A 24,635-nucleotide genomic window follows, 5' to 3' on the forward strand; every position below is an offset into this window, starting at 1 on the left:
TGCGTCCAGCAAATTTATTTCTGCAGGGGAGGCGGAGGGACAACCCTTGTCCCTGATGCGGGAGCGGAGCAGCTCCGGGGGAGCCTGTGCTGGAGCGGGCGAGCTGGCCCAGCAGCCCGGGGGGGCCGGCACCGCAGCACCGGTGGCCCCGCTGCATCGGGTCCCTCCAACTCGCCCCTGGTGGCTCCCGCGGAGGCTCTGTGTTTGTTTTTGTAGCATCTCCAGGCACTGGAAGCCCCGGTTCAAGCCCAGCCCAGCCCAGCGCTGCCCTTCCCGCAGGATGAGGCACGTCCAGCTCTGTGGCTGGAACCCGTCCCCTCCCAGCGCTGGCTGAGCATCAGCCACGCTCACGCTGCAGGATCCACCAGCCAAAATGCAGCGCAAGGCAGCCTCCGGACCCAGGGGCCGTGGGTCGACAGGTCCCGCTCGCTGCTTCAGGTGGTCCCAGCCACAAACCCACCGGCTCCGTGAGGCCTGAGCTGTTTTCAGACCTGGTGGCCTCGGTCCTCTGCAGGAGCAGCACCCCTGGAAGGGACTGTCTGGGTGCCATCATCATCCCAGCCCCGGTGGGGAGCGTCGCTCCCACTCGGGGGCAGCTGAGGAGGTCCCAGCCCAGCTTGGGGGTGCTGGGGACACCACGCACCACAGCAGGGACAGCAGACAGGAGGAGATGGTCCTTTGCCACGGAGCGGGTCAAACGTGGGGACAGAGACCAGAGAAGTGCATGGAGCTCCCCATCCTTGCAGACAATCCAACGGCTGAAGGGCACCATGCTGAAGCCCCTGCTCTCAGCCCGAAGCCAGCTCTGCTCCAACTGGCCCTGGGACTCGAAGCCCCCCAAGACCCTTCCCAGCCGTGGGACTCTGAGCATCCCGGGGCTGGGAGCCGGGGGAGCCGGGCTGGGTCCCAGGGCAGCCCATCGCGCCCAGCCGGGGCTGGGAAGGAGGCGGGCAGAGCCCTGGGCCCAGGCAGACGAGGAAGAGGGACGGCGGTGCCGCAGGGCCCCGGCTGTCCCCAGCAAAGCACGGTGGCAGAGGAGCCCAGAGGGGAGCCCAGGGCTGGCTGCGGCAGGTGGAGGCGCGGGCAGAGGGTGCCCCACGCCGGGCACTGCCTTCCCCTGGCTCTGGGGCACTTTGGCTTTTACTAAAACAAACAAGAAATGGCCCCTACCCCCCCCGAGACGCCCCCAGGGGCTGGGGGTGAAGGTTTCCCACGGCTTTTGGGGCAGGCAGGGCAGAGGGAAGCTGGGCTCCGAGCTGGGGCCACCAGCCCAGTGAGGGGCTCTCCGGCGTCACAGCACGGAAATGCTCTCCACTTCCTTTCCCTTTTTTTTTTTTTCTTTTTTTTTTTTTTTTTTTTCCAGCCCAGGGTAAATTCATGCAACACCCCCACAGCCCCGTCCGCAGGCCAGCGCTATCTGGCCACCCCAGGGTGCTGCGCGGGGCCAGCAACAGCGGGGCCGGGTCCCTGGCGCGGTGGCGGCGCAGGCAGCACCCGGCCCCGCATCCCAGGCAGAGCCGACACCCCCCACGCCCCGGGAAGGGTGCCAGCACCCACAGCAGAAGAGCCCTGCGTAGTTTTGGGGTGGGAATCAGGGAGTCGCAGGGCGCCCCCTCCCAACCCCGTGGGTACCTGTGGCCCAGCCCCACAGGATGCCCCCCCTTCCCCGCTCTGACCGGGCTGCAGGGGAGAAGGGTGACGGCGGCAGCTCTGTCCCAGCCCCGGGGGACAGGCAGCAGCCCGGGGACCCGGCCTGGCTGCGGTGCCAGTGTGGGAGGAGGCGTCCCCGGAGCCAGGGACGTGTTTCCTGGGAGCAGCAGCAGCTCCAGCTCCTCGTCTGGGGCTGGGGCGTGTTTCTCGGGCTGGCATGAGCGCAGCACACGTGGGAAGAGAGGCCTGGAGCGCTCCCTGCCCGCTCCTGTTTCACCATAAGGCTCCGGCACATCCCTCCGCTAGTGCCGGACGCACCAAGCACCCCGAGCACCCTGCGTCACCCTGGGAGGGCTGGGCTGGGCAGGGAGGCTGGGCTCAGCGGCAGGAAGAGGGCAGGGTGGCTGCGCCAGGGGCAGAGCCAGCTCCCAGCGCCTGCACAAGGGCAGCGCCGCACACAGACCCCTTTTCCAGCTGAGGGGGTTTGTCAGAGCGGGGCAGAAGGTGCTCTGGAGCTGCAGGTGGACCCCAGGAGGGGCGGCCCGGGGCCGGGCTCAGCACAGCAGGGCTGTCAGAAAGCCCCTTTAGCCAAGATTAAAAAAATAAAATATCTATGTTATATTATATATAAAAAATAGGGGTATGAAAGACAAAAAAAACCCAGGGCAAGTGAAACCCGGCCCCGAGGGAGCACCGGCGGCTGCTCCACCCCCTCGCCGCACTCCAGCCCCTCGCCGTAGCTCCCCGGCCTGCCCCGCAGCACGCTGGTCACGTCACACCAGGCCAAGCCACCCTGCCCCGCACGGGGCCCCAAGGACAGGCAGGAGGGCACAGCTGTCCCGTGCCGGGCGCTGCCTGGGCAGGCACCAGAGTGCGCAGGCAAGGCAGGCCAGGAGCTTGTTTATTGCAGGGGAAGTGGCAGAAGGTACTGGACAGAACCAGGAGCCTCTCCCGGTTCCTCCGCCTGCTCCAGTCCAAGCACCAGGGACACACGGGCATGGAGCTACCGCACTCTCTTGCGCGGGCGACGAAAGGGCTGCTCTTGCCGCTTGGGCTCAATTTCTAGCGCTGGCTTGGCTCCACTGCCAGCCGTGGCAGCCACATCGGCGACATCCTCGGCAGAGATGGGCTGGATGATGTGGCCTGCTCGGGTAACGACGCGGGGGGCGGTCAGCTTCTGGAAAGCACGCTGCGTGTTCCAGGTGGGGCCCATCGGCATCCGGATGCTCTGCTCAAACTGCTGGTGCCTCTCAAAGGGGAAGGGCAGCTCGCTGACCTGCGGGGAAAGAGGGCAGGGGGGTAACCCCCACAGCGACCCAGCCCAGCACCGCAGGGGCTGCTCTCATCCCACGCTGCTGCCGATTCCCACTCGTCCAGGACACGCTCACACTGTGCTTCCAGGCCCCTGCCCCGCTGCCCACCCCCCTCCATCCCCTCCAGCAGAGCCCAGGAAGGTGGCAGCAGCTGTCAAGGGAGCAGTCCTGAAAATTCCTCTTCCCTCCATCACCCTACTGGCCTCTGGGTCATCAAAGCTGGAAACTACGTGGCTAGGCAGGGATTCAGGATGCTCTGGGAACGGGACACAGGACGGTTCTGGGCCAGCCTGGGTGCTGGAGCGCTCGCTGCTGCCAATCACAGAGGCTGGGCATCACCCACCTGATGTGCTGCCGCGTGGATGTTGCGCTTCTCGCTCATGATGACGTGTGGCAAGTGCTTGTCCTTCCTGGGAGGCGCCGGGGGCGGCTTGAGCAGGAACCTGCCGGGCAAGCAAAGACGTCAGGCCCTGGTGCTGGGCCGAGGCACATTGCTGCAGCCCTTCCACACTTACCGTTTTCTTTTCTTGGCGCTGGGTTTCAGTCCGGTGCCTCCCCACTCGCCCCAGCCCGGCAGCACCAAGTTCACCGGCTGCGGCTTCCCAGCCTCCTCTGCCTTGCGCTTCTCCCGGCGGAAGTCAGCGACCACGTCGTCCCCAGCAAAGGCCTCTGTGATGACCCCTCTTTGGTCGATGCCACCCTCCTGTGGAGAGAGGAGTCAGTGCCCTGCAGTCAGCCTGGCCCTGGGACCAAGGGGCAAGCTCATCTCATCCCGCTGACCTCCTCCTCCACGACCACAGGTAGGCTGGGGCACTGAGCCTCCTGGGACTTCCCAGCCAGCACAGCCTGCAGGCTAATCATCTTCTTCTTGGCCGGCGGCTTCTTGTCATGATTGTCCCCAGCTCTGCCTTCCTTCTGCTGCCGCACTCCCTTCTCTGCTCTTGGGGCTGTTGGCTTCTCCTGCTCTTCCACACGCTCCTCTGAGGCCAGAGCCTCAACATCCTCCATCGTCCGCACCCGGCCCAGCTGCTCCGACAGCAGTGTCTCCTCCTGGGCCTGGGCAGGCTGCTCAATCCCCAGGCTCGTCTGCTCCTCGGCACAGACGGGGTGGATGGGGCTGTTCCCCGGCAGTTCAGTAACCACCTCCGTCTCATCAGCACCTACGGATTGAGGCAACAGGTGAGAAACAGTCACCCAGGAGCAGGGAGGGAGAGAGCAGGACAGCAGAAAACAGCCCCCACGACCCCCTTTCCTTTGCTCGACTCTGCAGCACACCAGACCTGCACTGCCCGGGGCTGTGAGCTCCTCACGTTGTCCCTCAGGGCTCCCTGCCTGCTGCTGTCGCGCGTGTCGTTTCTGCTCAAAGCCTTGCAGCAGAGCTTCCTCCTCTGACATCTCCTCCTCCTCTGACATCTCCTCCTTGCTCTCCGCAGCACCAGGCACCGCAACGTCTTCAAGACGCTCCTGCACCTCAGGCTCCTCGGCTGGGCCGCTGGGTTTGCCCAGCATCCAGGGATTAGCTGTGTTGGCACCCGCAGGGACGGTGGGGACGGTCACCGACGTGAGGTCCTCCTCGGGCACATCACCTGGCTCCTCCTCAGGCAGCTCCACCCGCACCTTCTGCATCAACTCCTTGTTCCTGGCCAGCTGCTCCTGCATGGCCTTGCGGGCCTGGGAGGGGATTGACATGTTTCTAACACAGGCCAGAAACAACATGCCCACCTTCCTTGCCCCACCTCAGCTGTCTCCCCATTCCCCACCCTGCATCGGGGACCTTATTGTGGCCTTTCAACATGTAAAAGGGATTTATAAGAACAGAGAGACTTTGTACCAAGGCCTGTAGTGACAGGACAAGGGACAATGATTTTAAACTGAACGAGGGCAGGTTTAGGTTGGACATAAGGAAGAAGTGTTTTACACTGAGGGCAGTGAGCCCCTGGCCCAGGTTGCCCAGAGAAGCTGTGGCTGCCCCATCCCTGGAGGGGTTCAAGGCCAGGTTGGACGGGGCTTGGAGCAACCTGGGCTGGTGGGAGGTGTCCCTGCCCAGGGCAGGGGGTGCCACTGGGTGGGCTTTAAGGTCCCTTCAACCCAAACCATTCTGTGATCTCACCTCCAGGTCATACTTAGCCATAATGGCCCTGGAGCGGGCCCATTTTCCCTTGTTCTGGTGCTTAAGACTCATCCGCTCCTAGGTGGAAGAGGAAGAGAGAAGCATCAGAAAGAGCACGCTCAGAAGAGGGGACTTCCCAAGGGGTGGGGGAGAAACGCAGAAGCAGCACCTGCATCCTGAGCTGCTCCAGCTCCTCCAGCTTTGCCAAGGCGGCCTCAGGGTCCGACTTGTGCAGCAGCTCAAACTCCTTTAAAGCTTTGCGTCTCTTGCTTTTTTTCAGCACACGATGGTACCTGCAGCACAAGGGCAGAGAGCCAGGGAGTGAGACCCCATGGTGCTGGGAAGGCCCTTGGGAACACAGTGCTGTTTTCGGCAGGAGGCTGCCTGATACGTCACAGATCCCGGGGAGGACAGCGGCCGCTCTGCCTTCCTCCATGTTTTGGCCATACCCATGCACTGGGGTCGGCTCCAGCGCCGAGGCCAAGACCCTGCCCTTTCCCACCACACCAAGCCCAGCAAAGGCACAGCCTTACTTCTTGCTCTTGATCCTCTTCTCTCGCCGAGCCTTGGCTTCGTAGTAGGACTGCAGAGCCCGAGCCTTCTGCAGCTCTGCCCGCCGCTGTCGGGCCTGCCAGGGAGCACAGAGTGAGGGCAGGCGCCAAGAGGAGGCGTTCAGAGCCAGGGCACGGCACGGGGGCAAAGCACTTACCTCCTCCAAGCTCATTGCCTGCAGCGAGGCTGTCTCCTCCGGCGTCAGGAGCGGGTCTGTGATGGGCTGCTGCGTTCTGTGGAGCAGTCCAAAGATCTCCTGCTCCAGGGGAGTTCGGGCCTGTTGGGACAGAATAGAAACCGCAAGAGCACGATGAGACGAGAAGAACTGCAAGAGCCAACACTCCCCCAGACGTCCCCATCCTTCCTGGTGCCTCTGAGCAGGTCCACAGGAGGGCCCAGAGAAGCGTGTCCCCTTCCTCGTGGGCGCTGGGGTCACAGCCCTGCTCACGGGTCCCACACAACAGCCTGAGGCTCGCCGTGAGCCTGCCTAGGTGCCCTCCCAGCCATCGCACCAGGTTAGGGCGGGCAGAATTCCTACCAGGGTAGAGAAACAGGCTCGCAGTCAACAGGCAGTGCTGACCACGTAGCACAGGACAACAAGCACACAGCAGAAGTTCCAGGCTATGCAACACCATGTCCCACCACAACGGAAAGCGACCTTTGGCCAGATTGAGGCGAGTACCGCGTATGTCGGGAGTTCAGCAGGAGCTGCCTCTCATGGGAGCCTGTGGCCAGCTGGGAGAGCTCTCAGGGGCGACAGCGACTCTGATGCCAGCAGCACATCCCCATGGGACCTCGCGTTCAAAACCAAGAGCACCCTTACACAGGCTTTGACAAACCAACCCCCCGCTCTGCCTCAGCACAAGTGGCTGAGGGCTACTAGCAGGCTCAGCCCAGGGGCTGGGAAACAGCAGTCTCAGCCTGTGTGCCTAGAGCTGAAAGGTTAAAAAGAGGAGAGGGGACAGAGCAGGCTCCAAAGCCCCTGCTTATGCCTTACCTGGCCTCTCCCAGAGAACATTTACACATCTGCTATGTGTGAGGAACACAGAATACTTCCCTTTTAAGTCTTCCCAAGCTCAGCATGCACCTGCCCAGAGCCTCTGCTACAGGCTGGGCCTTCCTCATGTCTACCTCACTCCTCCCAGTGCAGCCAGGAAACACTGAGCTGCCCCAGCTGAGCCCTGGGAGCTGTGTGAGATGTGACGGCACCCACCTTCCACGCTGAAGTCACTCGCTCCAGGGGGACGACTGTAGCAATCTCCTGCTTCAGAGGGAAAACTAGCTGCTCTGCTCGGCGGTTCTGCAAAACCACCTGCTGCCATTTGCCCACGTCTTTAGAGGTCCCGACATAGGCAGCTTCCCTCACAACCTGCAAGAAAGGAAAAGCGTGAGCATAGAAAGGCTGATGTACAGAAAAAAAGCCAGTCCACATCAGGGAGGAGTAGAGAGGTGCACAGTAACTCAGCTCTCCTGCCCCGTAAGGCCAGAACTTCCCTCTGCTGCCTGCACAGGCTCACTCACCCGCTTTGCCTCCTCTTTGCTGAGCGGCAGCTCCACTGCCTTTTTCTGCTTCACTCTGGTCAGCTCCTTCTTCACGCTGCTCAGGGCAGATTTGGGACGTATGGGCTGCAGGAGCTCAGACAGCACCAGCTTCTCCCCAGCACCTACACAAGGTCCCACACGTCAACACAGGCACGGCATCGCCAAGTCAAGGGGCTGCAGCTGCATTCAGCCCAAAGATCCAGGCAGACACAGCAAATCCTAAGCTGTTAGTGGGTAGTGCTGCCCCTGTTAGACAGCAGGAGCTCTGCCCAGCTTCCTGGGGATCTCACCTTTGCAGCTGACATTGAACTCGGACACCTGCACACTTGCCTCCGTACGTTCTGCCAGCTTCCGCCTGTGAGAAGAGAAAGGCCACCAGGATGATCAAGGGACGGGGAAGCCTGCCATATGAGGAAAGGCTGAGAGAACTGTGTTTGCTCAGCCTTGAGAAGAGAAAGCTTAGAGGAAACCTTATCACCACGTTCCAGTATTTAAATGGTGGCTACACAGAAGGAGGAGACTCCTTTTTTACATGGAGTCACATGGAAAAAACGAGGGGTAATGAGTACAATTTATTCCTGGAGAGATTTGGATGGGACACAAGATTTTTCACAATGAGAAGAATCACCCATTGGAATAATCTCCCCAGGGAAGTGGTGGATTCCCCAATATTGGACACTTTTAAGACTCAGCTGGCCAGGGTACTGGGCCATCTTGTCTAGACCATGCTTTGGCCAAGAAAGGTTGGACCAGTCGAACCCTGAGGTCCCTTCCAACCTGGTATGCTATGACTCTGTGATTCTATGAAAAGAAAATAAACCGAAAGGTTCTTCGTGTGCCCCCACGTACTTCACCTCCAACCTGCTGCTACGGCAGAGGCAGAAGAGCCGGTACCAGCGGGAAAGGGAAGCGAGTGCCCTCCCTTCTGCCCCCTTCCAAAGCGCTCCTATGCGGCCCCCCGGGGAAAACAGGGATGGAACACAGCGTGGCTGCTGCAAAAGCCCCTCAGACACCCCCCCAACTCACCGCCTCCGTCCGGAAAGGGAGCTGACCGCCTCCAGGAGTTGTCGGTGCCGCCGCTCACCATCCTCCTGCCCCTAGAACACGTCAGACACCATTACAGAGCCCGGCCCCGGCTCAGGCAGGGGCCTGGCAGAGCAAACCCCCTGCCCGGGCAGGCCTGAAGCCCCAGCACAACTGGGCCAGCCCGGGGGCCGCGGCCTGCACCCCCGCCCAAGCCACGCCGCCCTCCCTGCAGCCTCCCCGGGCCGCGGGAGCCCCCAGAGCACCACGTAAAGCAGCGGCGACTACCATGGGAGGGCGATCCCACCCCATTCCCCGCCGCCCTCACCTCATCCTCGCCCTCGCTGGCGCTCACGGCCGCCTCCACCCCGAGCCACTCCTCCGCCATCCCGCCTCACGCCGGGGAACAGCCGTAAAGCGCCGCGCCGTAAAGCGCCAGGCCGCAACGCGACGCTGCCAGAAAGCGCGACGCTTCCGACTGGACTCCTACCACCGCCCTGCCTGACGTCACGGTTGCCGTGGCAACGGGGCCTGGCGGGTGGGGCCCGACCGGGCCGCTCCCCCCGGGGCAAAGCCTAGGAGCGGGACCCCGGGGGGAGCGGCCCGGTCGGGCCCCGCCTTCCCTTGTCCGCACCGGGGCGGAGGGAGCCTCCGTAGAGTGACGTCGCGCTGGCCCAATGAGAAAGCAAGGAGGGGCGGGGTCGAGGTAGACCCCGTAGAGTGACGTCCCGCTGGACCAATGAGAAAGCAGGAAGCGGCGAGGCGGGGCGCCGGTGGCGGCAGAAGCCAATGGCTGACGAGGCCCCGCCCCTGTCGGCGACGCGGGGCGTGGCGGCCCCTCCTGCGGCGCTGAGGGAAAGGTAGCGGCCCGGCCCGGTGCTGTTGGCACCAGCACGGGGTGAGCGGCGGCGGCGGTGGCGTCGGGCCCTTCCCCGCTCTTCCTTCCCTTCCCTTCCCTGCCCTTCCTTTCCCCTCCCGGGGTCGGGTCCCAGAGTGGCGGTGAGGTGGGGGCTGCCCTGCCCACTCCCCTCCCGGTAGGCCCCACCACTCCCCTCAGGGCCTGAGCTTCCCGCCCCCCCGCCTTCTTTCGCCGGTGGGTTTCCATGGCAACACCCCTCCCGGGTGGGTTGCCATAGCGACGGCCGCCGTGCCCCCTCTGTTCCTCCATCCTTCCCCGCCGGTCCCGGTGCTGAGGTGCTTCTCCCTCTCCCCGCAGCCCCCAGACCGAGCTCCCCCCCGTCCCCGATGATGCCGGGGCCGCGGACGGCGGAGGAGCAGCAGCAGCAGCGCCTGGAGGTGTGGCGGCTGCCACCGCCCCAGTGACGGCCCCGCCATGTCGGTGATGGTGGCGAGGAAGAAGGTGGTTCGGAAATGGGAGAAGCTGCCGGGCAGGAACACCTTCTGCTGCGATGGCCGCATCATGATGGCCCGGCAGAAGGGCATCTTCTACCTGACGCTCTTCCTCATCCTCGGCACCTGTGCCCTCTTCTTCGCCTTCGAGTGAGTTCCCCGTGGCGGCTGGCTGACCCTGTGGCCCCAGGACAGGGCTTGGTTGGGGCCCGACTGCCCGGTGGCCTCGGGAGTGGGAGGGGAGGGTGGTGGAGAGGAGCTGGGTGCAGGGCTCTCTGGCGGGATCTGCCTCTGCACCCTCAGCAGAGTGACCCTGGAGGTTTTGGGGGAGGATGGAGTTTTCCCCTGGCTCTGCTTGCGATGCGATGCCAGCTTTTTGTGTGCTTCCCTGTGTTTGTGACTTGCAGTCCCTTGTCCTGAGCACGGTTAGAGGGGACGGGGGTTTGGGGCGCCTGCTTCTTGCCTGGGGATAGCCGGGGTGCAAGGGCACTGCTGCTGCCGCAGCCGAGGCCAGTGGGGCCCAGCCTGCATCCCTGCCCCCCAGTCGGCCCAATGAGGGAGGTGACCCAGCCAGAGATTTAACAAAAAAAGGAGTGAGCTCGGTGGCAGCAAGGTTTAGCACTGATCCAACCTGCCCTGCAGCTGCCAGCTAGCTGGGTGTTGCAGAGTGCTGCACTACAGCAGATGCTCCCGGGAGCTGGAGCCCTGGTGTTTGGAGAGGATCTGGCTGCCCTTTTAGATCAGCTCAGCAGCCTAAAGACCTGCAGCTGAAGTCTTGGATGCTGTGGAAAGAGCAGGGCCTGCCCCCTCCCCACAGCTCTCCTGTGTGAGCTGCGTTGGGAAACTGATCTGGCCTTAGACTAATCCTACAAAAAAACAAACAAAGGGGGGAAAAAAAGCCTGTGTTTGCCTAAGCGATGATGTTGTGGGGAGCGGACAGAACTGCCCCTTGTTCCTGGTTTGAGGATGAGCTTGGATCAGCCAACAACTGCGAAACTTTCCTTCCTCTGTCTCCATCAGCATGTTTATGTTGTTCTTAGGGAGGCCAAGGTCCTAACTGGTGTTGGGTAACACAAAAGCCCTTTAAGCCAGGAAAGCAAGCGGAAGAAACTGCTCGCTGGTTAAGCCCTGGCTATTCCTCCAGATGCTGGCCTCCTAGACATCTTCCTCAGACGAGGGAACTTGTCTTGGTTTCCCCTGGCCCGGCATCGCTCTCCCTAGCTCCTCTTGTTAGCGGATATTGCTGGCAGCCTTGGAAAGGGCTTTCTGGAACAGTCTGACAAGGCTTGCCACATCCCAAGAGCAGCAATGAAGTGGCTACCATCGGGTCTTGGTCAGGTATGGGACTGGTTTTTCTGCTTAGTCGTCGTGTATCTTTGGAGGCAGGTGCCATACAACTGTAATGCGAGGTGTTGGGATCCTGAGTGTGGAAAGCCCAAATTATCCCTGACTCAGTCTAAATTCAAAGGTATGAAATGACACCACTGTTTGTTTTGTTGTTTGGTTTTTTGCCATCTGAAAAATGGGTCTAAGACTTCCTGCCTTGCAGGAAGAACTAATAAGTGTTACTGCTCCAGAAATATTTATTACTGCTCCAGAAACACTTATTGCAAGGGATAATTGCTCTCACTCCCTGTGGAGCCTGTCCTTAGCCGAAGAGTGAAGCCACATCCCGCTCTACCATGTTTGCCGTCGCCAGCTGCCTGCCATGGTTGTGTGGGGCAGAGCAACCCAAGGCTGCCTTTCCAGTCCTAGGCCATGCCGGCAGAGCCGGTGGCGCGATGGCTGGTTTGCCGTGGCTGCAGTGGGGGACTAGAAATTACTCAAGAAGCCCCTTCCTGTGCTCTGGGAGGCATAGCCCTGTGTCAGGGTCGCTCCCATCCTTGCTCGCACCCAGACACCCAGGACCTGCCTTCTGCGTAGAGCCAGAGGGTGGTCTCTGTGGGAACTGCTGGCCTGGGGGAAGTTTAGCTGGGAGCAGAGTCGTCTCTGAATTTTAGTTAAATCATCTGAGTGGTTTCAACTGGGGAGATGAGGAAAAGTTTGGGAAAATCCAAAATATCCATTTCATCCTGTAAAAGCACAACACCTTGAAGTTTTCTGTTTGAAAGAGGTGGGTTTGGTTTGAAATTCTTTGGGGATTTTTGAACTTGTGATAGGGACGAAATATTGCCTTCCCAACCAGAAAACACTCCACAGTGTCTCTGCTTCACTGCCCAAGCTGAGAAGATGAGCAGCTTGGGTGCTCGCGAGCCCTGCTTACCCTGTATGCCTTCTGCGTGCGTTAGGCTGCTTTTGCATAAGGGTCTCGGCCTTTATCTTTTCTCTGTGTTATCCATTTGTTTCGGCCTTTGGCAGATTCTTTGGCGTTTGTGTGGAAATTCATGATTTCTCCCTTAAAGTTTGTGCTACGGAGGAACAGGGTTGTTAGAATCTGGTTTTGGAGAGAAGCAGACTGTGGTGGGTGGAGGAGTCCTTTTAATTCTTGTACTCTCACTGCAGGGGTGCCTGTGTTGTGAATGCTTATTTCATTCAGCTGAATCACTTGCGCACTCACACCTTGTCTAAACAAGGCTCGGGGACGCCTGAAGCCAGAAAATGTCTTGCTAGGCGATCCGAGCCAGTGCGGGTTTGATCCTCGCCCTCCAGGCTGCTCTGGCTGGGCTCTGATTACAAACGCTCTTGCTGGAGAGCCGGTGGTGACTGGCATCGCGCGTCATGAGATAAGCCACGCGTTCCTCCCTGAAAGAGTCCTCCCCGGCCGTGAAATAAATGACAGCCTTTCTGTTTGGGCTGCTGCTGGTGGTATTTTTTTTCCCCCTCCAAGTAGCTCTGATGCTGTCGGCTCATCTGCCGCATCTCCAGTTGAATGGTCTGAAGCCTCCTCAGCCCCGTGTGGGGGAATTTTTATGTTTTTATCCCCTAGACCGCAGAGCTGTGGTCTAGATCGGGTAAGTCTTTTCCTTGGGGAGCCAGCAGGCCCTGGAGGACTGGCTGAGCTATCAGCGCTGTACCTGGAGATCCAGCTCCTCCCTCCCAGATAAAGCAGAAGCCGTGGAGCTGTACTGGCTCCCGGGGAAGTGCTCTGCAGCGACCAGAGTCCTCTGCCCAAGGGCACCTCTCTCTCTACTACCTTGGCAGAAAGCAGCTTCTGCTGCTCAAGGGCTGAGGCTGGTCCCTGCAGGGTCCGAGACCTATATTTAATTGGGTCTACTCTGTGACCATAACGTGTCACATAAAATTCTGTTTAATATCCTCCTGGCGTTATTTCAGGCACTTATTTGGTATGTCAGCTTTTGTGATAGGGCACTTAGTTGTCTAACTATGCTTGTGGTATTCGAGCATGAAGAGAAGCCCAGGTAAAGCAATTAGTGAAATCCGTTTGGGAATTAAGATGATGGGAGGTAGCGTCCTCTCTCTGGCTGCTGGGGGTTTCCGTTGCAGTTTGCCAGCGTGTCTGTAATGGCCCTCCTGAAGTGAGACTTCTCCATTCAGCTCTCCAAAGCAGCTGCAAGAGAACTGGATTTCTTTTGTCTTCAGCTTTTCAGTATGAACCGTCAACACTTTAAATGTTACAGGCAAGATAGCGCCTGCAATGCCAGGCTCCTGAGTGCGGGAAGGGGCTGCTGTTTGCTTTTCCAATAACGAAGCATGTTTATCGCTTTATTTTTTTTTCTACTTTCTTACCTATGTAGAGATTAAAATTTCTTTGTTTTCTGATGAGTTGGAAAAAAATAATCTATGCTTGACCTTTCATGTGACTTAATATTTTTTAAATTTTTTTTTTTCCAAAGCCTGAAGTTCCAAGATTTTGCACTGAAAAACATGTGCTTCTGAGCTGGCTTTTACCTCTGGTTAGGTCTATGTCAAGCATTGTCAAAACTTACACACAAGTTGATTGGCACTTTTTAGTAGTTATGATAGAGGTAAACTTGTTGGTATCTGGAGTTCAGCTGATTTTGCTCGTGAAGACGTGTTTCTGCGCAAAGTGGCTGCTTCCGGATTTTTGGATTGCATGCCCTTTTTCTTGTATGTGGGCTACTTCTCAGAAAACAATTCCCTCTCCCTGCAGCCTGCGCATCCTCTGCAGCACTGCCATTCCCCACGCGGGTGTCGGGGTGCTCTCCCGCCTGTGCAGAGATTTGAGCGTAGCTGGGAAAAGAGCAATAACATCAGCATAACCTTTCTGTCTCCTGCCTAAAGTCACTTGCTGCATCGGTTGGGTTGGAAGTACGTGGCATGTGCTCGCAGTGGAACTGCCTGTGAAGTGGGTCTCTAGCGAGCACTTTCTGCATCGCTGTTGACAGACGCAGAGAGTTTCTGTAGGCAGCTCAAGTTCTGCCTGAGCGGGCCCCGAACTTGTAGCATTGCAGTGTGGCGGTTACCCAGGTTTTCAGCACAACTGTTTCCACACTGACCACAAGTACATCAGTGTCTGGAAAGGGTCCCAGCTCTGGGAGATGCAGATGGCTGTAAGTGCTGTGGTGAGGGTCAGGCATTTGGTAAAGATGCCACTTTGCTTTGCTGGCGTTCACGACAAGTAGACAGTGTGGTTATACCTTAGCTTAGGAAAGTTAAATAGGTGATTGCAAGGGAGACATAAATGAATTATACAGCAGAGCTTGCACTGAACCCCGGAGGGGCCTGGCCGTGAGATGTGCTGCCTGATGGCCATGGCTGAGGTCCACTTCCATGGGGGCTGGTGTGTTTTCCCCTTCCTCTAGAGCTTTGCTTAATGTGCTGCTTACAACAGACCTACTGAAGTTGTCACAAAATAATCGGTCAAGCAGTCCTTGCACTGTAAACTCATGGCACCTCCCAGCTGCTGCTTCTTGCTGCTCCCCCTCTGCTCTATTCTGATGATCTCTTTGTTTAAGCCTTTCTCACCCCCCAGTCCCCCCCCCTCGTCCCCCATGATGATGACTTGTGATAGTGCTGTTATTGTCTGCTATTAGATGACAAAATGCTCAAGAACACAGATATTGCACTGGGAGTGGAGGAGGAGCAATATCCGTACATGCCAACAGTATGTCTCTGTTGACTCTCAGCTTTCCCAAACAAAAGATCTTTAAAATGTCTGTTACTTAGGACTGCAAATGAATTGCTGAGCGTAATCGCACCGTAGACGAGGCGTAGACTGAAGACTCCCCAGCGCTAGTGAGTACCAAGTCAAAACCTCACATGGAGGCCTTACCTGTTGCTTAGCCGTTCTGGACAGCACTTGGCTTTCTCTGATGTGGCAGATGGACGGGGCATCTTCCCCAAAAGACACCTTCCTAAAAGCAAGGCTCCGCCAGCGCAGGGAGGGATGGGAGTCAACGTGGTGGGCTTGGTGTTGTGTCTTGGGGTGCAGTTTCAGCGTGGTGGGAGTTTGTCTCGTTCACACATCTCTGACCTGGCCTCCGGGACGTTCGTTTGAGGGGACACAGCAGTGCTGCCAGCCCAGCTCCCTGGGGAAGCAGGGGGGTGCTGCTCAGCCCCTGCTGTGCCAGGGCACGTCGTGAGGGACGGGGCTGAGCGTCCAGCGCAGTGCCTGGTTGTTTGCTTCATGCTGGAGGGATGATGGCAACAGGACAATGCCTTCGCTGAGCAGACATCTCATGCACTTCAGTGAATGGTAGCTGCAGGACCTAGTTTTAATACTTCCTTGCATGAGTTTCTAGGTATCTTTTCCCCATCAGACAGGAGAGCAGGCATCTGGTGTTCTCTGGGGCTTTGTCCCTCCCCCCTCCCCACCTCTGGGCAGACAGACAGTCTGTCTGAGATTGCTTCTCTCCCCTCCTGAATTGGGGACCTAACCTGCCCAGTGCCTGTGCCATGCTGGGAGCTGGATGGAAGGGCTGGGTACTGGCTGGATGCTGCCGCTTCCCTTCCCATAGCGGGGAGGATGGTCGCGCAGTCATCTCTTTCATCTCCTAAAATTGCAGGCTTCTTCCCATTCCCATGCCACGCTCTGCGGTGTGGTAACATCGATCTTGAGGCCACTCTTGCTGTGCCTCAGGGACAGCAGGACTTGCTCCATCCCCAAAGGGCAGGTTTCCTTACAAAGATGCATGGGAAATGGTCAGCAGGGAGTGAGTCACATCCCACGCTCGTGCTCGTACGCAGATGGAGCGGGGACCGCGCGGGTTGCTGCAGGGACTGATCCCGTTTATTCTTGAGTGCTGCTTTGTAAAGCTTTCAGGTCTGCGCCTGGGAGAGTACACCCGACACAGATCATGTGCTTGCAGGTAATAAATCTCTTTGCTGACAGTACACTGAAGAAACTTATAAGGTGTTAGTGTGTATCTGAGGCTGGGAGCTCTGGCGCAGTTTTGGCTCAGCTTTAACACAGTTCATGAATCCGTATTTTAAGCCTGTAACATGTTCATGTTACAACAGTTATAAAAGCTGTCATGGCAGCTGGACAAGGGTCAAGCTGTAGCCCTTTGAGCCAGATTGTGTCCAGCTATTAGAAGAATAAAACCATATTCCTTCCCAAAATGGGATCCAAGGTTTCTGTTTAATTGCTGACTGACTTGCAGCTCTCTTTCTAGACTTTGCCCTTGCAAAGGGAAAGCAAAGTTGTCTTAGGCTGCCTACAGACGGGAGGCTCAGTCCTCTGGCTGCTCAGCCTGGCTCTTCGAATGTAGGCAGGGCTCTGCACGTGGACAACTGTAAGAGTTGTGTTGTGTTGAGTAGCTGTAGAGTTTGTAGTGTCTAAAATTAACAACGTTGGTTTAGGGGACAGGCCCTGTGCATCGCTGTGGACACTGCATGCTGCAGCTGCGGCCAAAGCATACTGTAGCTTCAAAAGCATACCGTAGCTTCAGTTTACAGCCCTTTCTGTACCTCGTTGCACACAGGGGACACTCGCTGGAATCAAGTGATGGCAAATTAAAGCCCGGTGATCCTTCTGCAGTGGAAGGCTTGCAGAATTCAGTGCTGCAAAGGAACCAGCTGGAGCTAGAAACTTTACTGTGTTCAGAGAAGCTATGGGTGGGAAGGTTATCTGGAATTAAATTGTTAATGCTACGGATGTCGTAGGAATCGCCTTGCTTAGGATGACAGATTCACTGGGGAGGATAATCCCATGCCTTTCACCACAGTAGCCTTATGCTTTCTTGGAGAGCAACTGTGGATGGGAGCAGGAGTCTGGGTTGGACTCACCCCTGTGGAGTCAGGGCTTACCAGAAAGCCTGGGAACCCAGCTTTGTTGGGAGGAACCTGGGGAAGCAAGGCATGCAAGGAGAGGGGAAATATTGCACAAGCATTGGGATTTGGGTGGGGTTTCCCTTAAACCATGGGAAATCTGCATAGGAACTTCACCCCGACATAACGGGGGGTTTCTGAAGGAATCAGGGTAGAAATATGTTTTCTTTCAGGCCAGTACATCTCTGAACCATGATCTCTGTACAGGCCATCTGCATGGTCTGTGCTGCAGTGCCCATGGAGGCATGTTTGGAGGTGTCCAGAAGTGACACAGGCCACAGTGAGATTAATCTCTTTGCTCCATTTGCACTGCCTCAATCAGAAGGATTAGCGACATAAATTCCTCATTGCATCTTTCTGTATTTATAAAGCAAACAAACCTTACACTGTGTTTTCTCTCTGGAGCTGGGGTTGTCTTGGGGCAGGAGCCTTTCTACTTCATTTGGAGCTTTCAAGTCCTTTACCTCAGAAAAGTCAAAGGAAGGCAGACATCTTATTGCATGGGAATGTTGCACTTCCATGTGAATCCATTCCTGAGAAGCACAGACACAGTTCATCCCTGGAAAGTAATTTCTGTGGTACTGGAAGCTGCTGCCTCTTTAGGGAACAGCCAGAGATTCCCAGCCTTCTGATGTGCTTCCGTGCCTTCCGGCTCTCTCCAGTGGTGGGCTCTCAGACCAGGCCTTGGGTGCTTCTCCTGGAGACATGGTCTGTCCCTTGGCAGCTGGCTGCAGCGGGTGTCCTCTAGGCAAGATCCCTCTAGCTGGCTGGTTTCTGGTGTGGCCTGTGACTCTGAGCAAAATGGGAGCTGGAAACAAACCAAAACAATGGAAAGTATGCTGTGCCTGGCTGGTTAAAAACATGGTGGTACTTTGATCATGGCTAGTCGTTAAAGCAGCCCCAGGGGTGTTTCCGTGTGGTGGTGGGATCAGAAGGAAGTGCTGAACAGCCTCTCTTCTCAAGACGTAGCCAGTGTTCAGAAAAGTCTGGACTCTGATGCCTTGACAGGCTTTCAGGTCCTGGCTCAGGCAGACCTTGCGGTGGTCTGATTCATCGCCTCCTGACGTTTCTCTGCAGGTGTCGGTACCTGGCAGTCCAGCTGTCCCCAGCCATCCCCGTGTTTGCAGCAGTTCTCTTCCTGTTCGCCATGGCCACGCTCCTGCGGACGAGCTTCAGTGATCCTGGGGTGATCCCGAGAGCCCTGCCTGACGAGGCAGCCTTCATCGAGATGGAGATTGGTGAGTGTGGAGCCAGCTGAACTGGCGATGGCTGGAAAAGCCTCTGTATTTCTGGTGTATCTAGAGGCTATGTTCTCTGCAGAGCCTTTCTTCCTGCCTGGCCCTCCAGAAGTGAGGATTGCCCCAAATGGGGCATCTTACTACCTGCTGGCTAATTCTGCTTGGCTGAGTCTCAAAAAGACGGTGCGGTGTACCTGCTTCCCTTTCTGGGAACATTTTCACGTGCTGCTTTCTCTCTTGTGGCTGTGTACATACAAACTCAGTTTGCTTTTGGGAAGAGGGGCAGGAAGCTTCATCTGGGCCCCTTCAGGTATAGAGGAATTTTGGTGGGTGGGGGTCTGTAGAGTGACACACATGCCCCATCCCCTCTCAATCTGCCCATGGAAGCCCTGGCATCCCTCTTCCTGCCTCCAAGCTGCCAGGTTGGCTCTGGACCGTGTGAGCAGAGCTGCAGCTGCTGGCTCTAGACCCAGCAGGCTCTGATCCCACTGGTAGGAGAAGCAGGGAGGCAAGTTGTCATTCTAGGCCTGTCGTGTTGTAGCAGGCAGGTCTGATCTCTGCTTGGTTGTCTCTCTCAGAGGCCACGAATGGGACTGTGCCACAGGGTCAGCGGCCACCCCCGCGGATTAAAAACTTCCAGATCAACAACCAGATAGTGAAGCTGAAGTATTGCTACACATGTAAGATCTTCCGTCCGCCCCGTGCCTCTCACTGCAGCATCTGCGACAACTGTGTGGGTGAGTAGAAGAGGCCGTGCCTGATCCTGCGGCTGGGTGTTAGGTGAGAGCCTTTGGAAGAGAATAGGTGAAGATCTGCACCCAGCTTCGCTCCGTATCAGGTCTCATGCTGCGCCTGCTGAGCGAATCCAGAGTGGTGTGCTGTGAACAGACGGGGACAGTCTGCCTCATCTTAAGCTCGAGGAGCTTGAGATTTGCTCAGAACCTGAAGCCAGATGGTTCATCTTTTGTCAGTACTTCTTTGGCAATAACTCGTCTAACATAAGTCTAACTTGTCCATGTAAATGTGCAGTCCATTTTTAAGTTTCACTCAACTGCTGACCTTGCTGGGCTAGAGGGTTCCAGTGGAGAGCTGCGTCTTGTGTGAAAGCAGCTTCTTGCATCAGCACGGAGATTCTGCTGTTACATTGAGTGCCCCGTTTTGTGTTCCCCTTGCTGCATAACAGATGCTGTCTTAGCCCTTTTGCGTATCATAATTGGCTCATGTTCAGCATCCCTTCTCAAGGAAGAAATCCCATTCTTTTGGATCCCTTTCCTCTTCTGCAGCTTCCCATCCTTTGAGTTTTTATGCAGTTCGTTGAACCGTCTTCTAATAATTCTAGTAGGAATAAAGTGGCACATGGGTTAGATAAGAACTTCTGAACCCCCAGGCCTTCATCTAACCTATGTGCTGCTCTAGTAAAAGCTATTATACCTCAAGTCTCTTGGGGGAGAAGGCGTGCATGGGGCCAAGCTCTTAAACTCTGTCTTAATGTGCAAAATGACTCATTAGTAAATTGATTTTGCGCTTTCTTACCTGGCCTACCCTTCTGGAAGGGGGCCGTGATGTGGGGCCCTGAGTTAGCAGAGGGTTGGACTTGGTGGCCCAGGGAGTCCTTGTCAGCCTTGGAAGTTTTTGAGTTCAGGGCACAGGAGTAAGCGTCTGGAGGCAGGCAGGACCGTGCTAGAGTAGCACTGACCTCCATCTTCGCTTTCACAGAGCGCTTCGACCATCACTGTCCCTGGGTGGGCAACTGCGTGGGGAAGAGGAACTACCGCTATTTCTACCTCTTCATCCTCTCGCTCTCACTCCTCACCATCTACATCTTCACCTTCAACATAGTCTACGTAGCACTGAGTGAGTCTGGCTGCGGAGAGGTGGAAGGCTGGGCTGGCTAAGGGGGAGGGGTGATGCAGACGGTGTTGCGAACCCAGAAGTGATGGAGTGGGAAAGGGAACTGGACTCACTGGGATGTTCCAGACAAAAAGTGTCTCTCTCTTTGTATTGCCAGAATCTCTGAAGATTGGGTTCCTGAACACGTTGAAGGAAACCCCAGGGACATATCCTTCCACAGAGCGAGGGGGTTGGCTTCTCCAGAGCTGGGGGTTAGTGTGAGCTGTGTTATGGAGGGGCTGGACTCTTGATGCCGAGGCTTCTCTAAGGAGTCTTTCAGGGCATTTTCCCCCATGATTACAAGGTGAAGAGCAATTTCGTGGCTTTTGGGAGGAGGGTAAAACAGAAAACCATGTCTAGGAGAAGAGGAGAAGTTAGGGTGGTGTGCCTGGGGTAGTGACACAGCTGGGCTGGGACTGTTCCCAGGCTGCTCCCAGTCCTTAACTCTTCTTACTGTACTGGAGGTGCTTATCTGTTTCTTCACCCTGTGGTCAGTGGTGGGGTTAACTGGGTTCCACACCTTCCTGGTGGCACTGAATCAGACAACCAACGAAGATGTAAGTAGAGTCTTTCTGTTCCTCTGAGCCATCTCCGTTTCTCATCACTTCCTCGGTGTGTCATGGCTGTGCCCACCTTGCTGACATGCCCTGCAGGCTGAGGCAGGGCACCGTGGGCAGGTGTTGGTGGAGCAGACCTGAGCTTGTGCCCTGACTGTTGCAGATTAAGGGGTCCTGGACTGGGAAGAACCGCGTGCAGAATCCCTACAGCCATGGCAACATAGTGAAGAACTGCTGTGAGGTGCTCTGTGGGCCTCTTCCCCCCAGGTAAGCTCTCAATGGGCAGCCCTGCCGCTTTTGCCCCCAGAGCCCAGTGCAGGACTGGGAGGAGCTTTCCTTGTTTGGGTGCAAGACCTGGCTGCTCTTCTGCCAGCTCTGTGTGTGTTGAGTGCTTCTGGAGGTCTCTTGGGACATGACTGGGTGCTCTGGGGAGGAAGGTCCTGTGTTGCCTTCCTTGCATATCTTCAGTGATTCAAGCTTGTGATGTGCTCGCTGTCACCATGTGCTTGGGAAGCCGGTGGAGGAGTGGCTCCTCTTCCCTGGGGCAGCGTATGGAGTGGACGCTCTTTCCAGGGCACTTGTTTTGGTGGGCTCCCACACTCTGAACAGGGCTGCTCTCCTAGGGGCTTGGTTTCACAGGAGGAACATAGACACTGTAAATTAGGTTTGGGCTGTGCACAGCCTGTTTTGAAGAGGAACCCCTTCCCCTGACATTTGTCTTCCACCAGCACTTTTCCTACAGGAAAAGAAGTTGGCTTCGGGAGAGGCGTGGGGTCTCTGACGGTGTGATTCTGTTCTTGCAGTGTCTTGGACAGACGGGGCATCTTGCAGCAAGAGGAGAGCACAACTCAGGAGGAGTCGTGCCCACGAGGGACCAGCGCTCAAGAGCCCACTGTCGCCCAGGGCCCTGGTGGGCAGGCAGAGGAGAGCAGCGCCCAGCAGAAGGATGGCAGCGTTCCTCACCTGAGTGCCGTGAGTGATTCCCTCTGTGTGGGGAGTGAGTGGGTGTCCTGCTTGGAGTTGCTGGTGCTTTGGGCCAGCAGAGAGAAAGCTGATAGTGTGACTTAGCAGGAGCAAAGCAGCACTTATGGCCTTGCTGAGAGGCTCCAATGAAAAGCCTGTTGTGCTCTGGCCCTGGAAACCGGTGTCTGTCTGGGGCTGGCTGGGAGGGTGCTGGGCTACTCTGACTCCTAGTAAACCTCAAAGGAAATCACAGCTGGCTGCATCTCCGTGAGAGCACCCAGGAACTGGCACTTAATGGAGGCTAGGAGGGGCTGAGGAGGGGTGGGAGATTGCAGGCATCTTTTGGCACTGAGTGCAAGCTGAAGGGTTGTGCCTGGGAAGGGCCCTCACAGGTGTGGGATCGCCATCCTTGGAGAAAACCATCGCTCCACTGGATATGACCCTGAGCAGCCTGCTCTGTCTTCGAAATTAGCTCCACTTTAAGGATGTGGTTGGACAGGAGACCTACAGAGTGCCCTTCCCACTGAAATTATTCTGTGAACACGGTGGAAAGTGGCTGGGCCTACTCCTGCTTGGGCATGAGCTGCTGTTTCTCTGGTGGAAACAGTCCAGACCACTACTGTAGGAGCAGTCCAGTGCTCCAGATCTTCATGAAGCTGCTGTTTTGCCTGTTTGGTGGCCCCTGGTTTCTCCTCTTCCCAAACACTGCTGAGAGCTCTGCCTGGTAGAGCTGGAGACAGGAGCAGGGCCAAGCTCAGACAGGTTCTCTGTATTGGGGTGTATTCGTGCAAGTCACTGCTGTCTTTTCTCTCCAGGTCCCTGTGCCATCCCTGAGCAACGCTGAGATGCCAGAGGAGAAGCAGCTAACGTCTGGGGAGCTCCCAGTCCCATCCCAGGACGCTGGGCAAGCAGAGCACTAGCATCTGCTTGAAAGGGAGAACTTTCTTGTTTTGTCTAATCAAAGCTGGAAGTGATAGAGGAGAGGAGGAGATGGGCTGGATGGCAGGCAAACGATTCCTCATGGCCATTTTGCTTTAGTCATTGTTCACCTCGATGCGCAGGCGGTGCATGGTGTCAAAGGATAACGAGCCTGAGTGGCCTGCCTTGGTCACTGAGGGGCACCCACCACCACCGAAGCTGGTCTGCCTGCAGGCCGAGGCAGGACCTCTTGCTCTGCAGGTTGTCCTGGATGCTAAATACCGGCTCGGTGGCCAGGGCTTTCCCTCCCTTTGGCCCCAACTTTCTGACGAGATGACTTGTGGTCAAGCAGCTCAGAAGTGACATTAGGGTCGGCCTGCTCCCTACTGCTGAGGAATCCTGGTGGGAAGGGGAAAGCAATTTATGGCAGTAGCGTCCTCTCTCCCCTCCTCCCTCCTTCCTCTAATCTGTGGCATTGTTTTATTGGTTAACGTGGCAGGGGTTGTCAGGAGACATTTTGGTGCCAAAAGGGCCAAGACAACTGGGAAGGTGTTCTGCTGGCAACGATGTTTAAAGTAGCTTCCTTCCCGTGCTCCTTCTTTTCGTGTGACTTAGCTGGCGCAAGAGCAGTTGCGGCAGGGGCCCTCCTTCCCGTCTTTCCCCGGGGCTCACGCCTGACTTGGGGCTCGAGGGAAGGAGCGGGGCAGCCTGTCTTCCTGCCGCTTGTCTCCACCCCACGCTGGCTGCAGAGCGGTTGTGCAAGGGGTGTATCAAGCTGCAGGGGAGGGTCAACCTGTGCCACTGGCTCTCTAGCTTGTGCCAGGGCTGCGTTTGCTCCCGGGTTCCTGTGCCGAGCACAGGCGTGCCCTCCCCTTGCTCGCCAGGCTGTGGCACACCACTCGGCCGCTGCTCTGCAGAGCCTCAGCCCCAATTCTGTGTCGTGTCATTGTGCCCCCATGTCCCCCCTGCCTTGCCCTGCATTTCTCAGCCATCCTCGACTGGCTTTCAGAGCCTTGACTCTTCCCTGGGCTTTGCCAGCTGTCCTGGGACTGGCTGTGCGGTGTCGGCCATCCGCGCCTCCTCGGCAGAGGAGGGAGGAGAGGCCAGGGGCAGGTAGTGGTGGGAGAGCTCTGTGCCATGGCAGGGCTCCTCTTCCACTGTGACACTCCCTGTCCTGCGCGTGGCAGCTGGGCTGGGAAGAGCCTTGTGTCTGCTGGGTCCCCGCAAGCGCCAGCGATGGAGGGAAGGCGATTTTGCGCCCTGGCAGCTCTCCATCCCAGTGCTGGGTACTTGTGTGCCTCCCCGCAGACATGCAGTAGGTGGGTGGCAGGTGGAGGATGTCCTGCCGGGTCGGTCCTGCTTGTTTCTCCATCATGCTCCTGCCTGGCAGCGTGAACTTGCTGCTCTTCCTTCCCTGGCCTCGTATGCCATCCTGCTTTTGACAGTGGCGTGGAGCGAAGCGGGGAGCCTTGTCCCCCCGGAGCCTGATGTGTGCCTCCCAACTTGCTCCTCTTCCCTGCCCCCTTGCAGTGTTGACCTGGGCCGTGCCTGGCAGTGGCTGAAGTGGTATTAATGTGGCGACCAGCGCTGCCCCCTCTCCTGAAGTGCCAGGGTCTCCTCTCCCAGGGGAGAGGGCAGAGCTGCTGCCCTGGGCTCCGGCAGCAGGTTCAGAGTGTCCCTGCAGCTGCTCCCTGCTGGTACTTACCAGGGAAGGAGCTCGGACCTCCCACTGCCAGTGGGGCCGGAGCTGCCCAGCTCGCAGCCGCTGCCACCCTGCAGCCAGACCTGGCCTGTCCCCCCGGGGCAGGGGGGCCTGGGACAAGCCCCAGCTGCAGCCCCAGGCCCCACACACCCTGCTGGCGGTGGGAGCACCCCTCCTCTCCCACCTGCCCCAACACGCTACTGACCAAATCTCAAACTCGTTGTGAAAAAGTGTATTTTTTGGTTTTACTAATCTATTTTCTAATGCGGTGTGTTGAGTGCTGCCTGCTGGGGCCGTCGCGGATGCTGCCTGCACCTGTGGTTCCTGCCTGCTCTGTTCAGGTTCTCTGTGAAGGAAGTGGGGGTAGGGCGAGGGTTGGGGTTTCTTTCTTTTTCTTCTTCTTTTTTTTTTTTTTTTTAATTTTAAAACAATGAAGGAAACTTAATTGGTTTGAAAAATGGCTGAGCTGTAGCCTCTGCCTCTGTCTGTGCCTCCCCAAACCCGCTGCCCCCTTCCCTTCCCTGTGGCTTTCCAGCCTCTACATCTCACACTTCCAGGGTGGCTTATCTGCCTTGTCTCATTTGCGTCCTGCGGGTGAAAGCGGGGGTCTCGGTGCAGAGATGCTGCAGCCCAGAC

The 24,635-nt window shown here is 57.3% G+C and overlaps 2 protein-coding genes across 4 annotated transcripts; one reads left to right on the plus strand and one right to left on the minus strand.

The window, feature by feature from the left end:
- Positions 1–2,478: 2,478 nt before the first annotated feature.
- UTP14A (UTP14A small subunit processome component) lies at positions 2,479–8,825 on the minus strand. The gene is made up of 14 exons (XM_074601021.1): positions 8,519–8,825; positions 8,194–8,264; positions 7,458–7,522; positions 7,147–7,289; positions 6,839–6,994; positions 5,783–5,902; positions 5,607–5,701; positions 5,243–5,366; positions 5,074–5,151; positions 4,244–4,634; positions 3,744–4,123; positions 3,479–3,666; positions 3,307–3,406; positions 2,479–2,926 (listed from the first exon to the last, which is right to left on the minus strand). The coding sequence occupies exons 1-14, from the start codon at positions 8,576–8,578 to the stop codon at positions 2,654–2,656; spliced, it is 2,244 nt and encodes a 747-aa protein (XP_074457122.1). The 5' UTR covers positions 8,579–8,825; the 3' UTR covers positions 2,479–2,653.
- Positions 8,826–8,996: 171 nt separating this feature from the next.
- On the plus strand, positions 8,997–24,564 carry ZDHHC9 (zDHHC palmitoyltransferase 9). Of its 3 annotated transcripts, none has more exons than XM_074600825.1 (10): positions 8,997–9,088; positions 9,407–9,690; positions 17,809–17,969; positions 18,548–18,706; positions 19,686–19,823; positions 19,978–20,026; positions 20,314–20,416; positions 20,580–20,683; positions 21,220–21,388; positions 22,195–24,564. In XM_074600825.1, exons 2-10 carry the CDS (start codon positions 9,524–9,526, stop codon positions 22,297–22,299), a joined length of 1,155 nt encoding a protein of 384 aa, XP_074456926.1. In that variant the 5' UTR covers positions 8,997–9,088; positions 9,407–9,523; the 3' UTR covers positions 22,300–24,564. The 3 variants fall into 3 exon arrangements, with proteins under 3 accessions (XP_074456926.1, XP_074456927.1, XP_074456928.1); XM_074600826.1 differs by having other exon boundaries at positions 9,011–9,050; positions 22,195–24,469; XM_074600827.1 differs by having other exon boundaries at positions 9,066–9,283; positions 22,195–24,469.
- The last annotated feature ends 71 nt before the right edge of the window (positions 24,565–24,635 follow it).

The sequence above is a fragment of the Larus michahellis genome, chromosome 9 (assembly GCF_964199755.1).
Source record: "Larus michahellis chromosome 9, bLarMic1.1, whole genome shotgun sequence".
NCBI classification, from domain to species: domain Eukaryota; kingdom Metazoa; phylum Chordata; class Aves; order Charadriiformes; family Laridae; genus Larus; species Larus michahellis.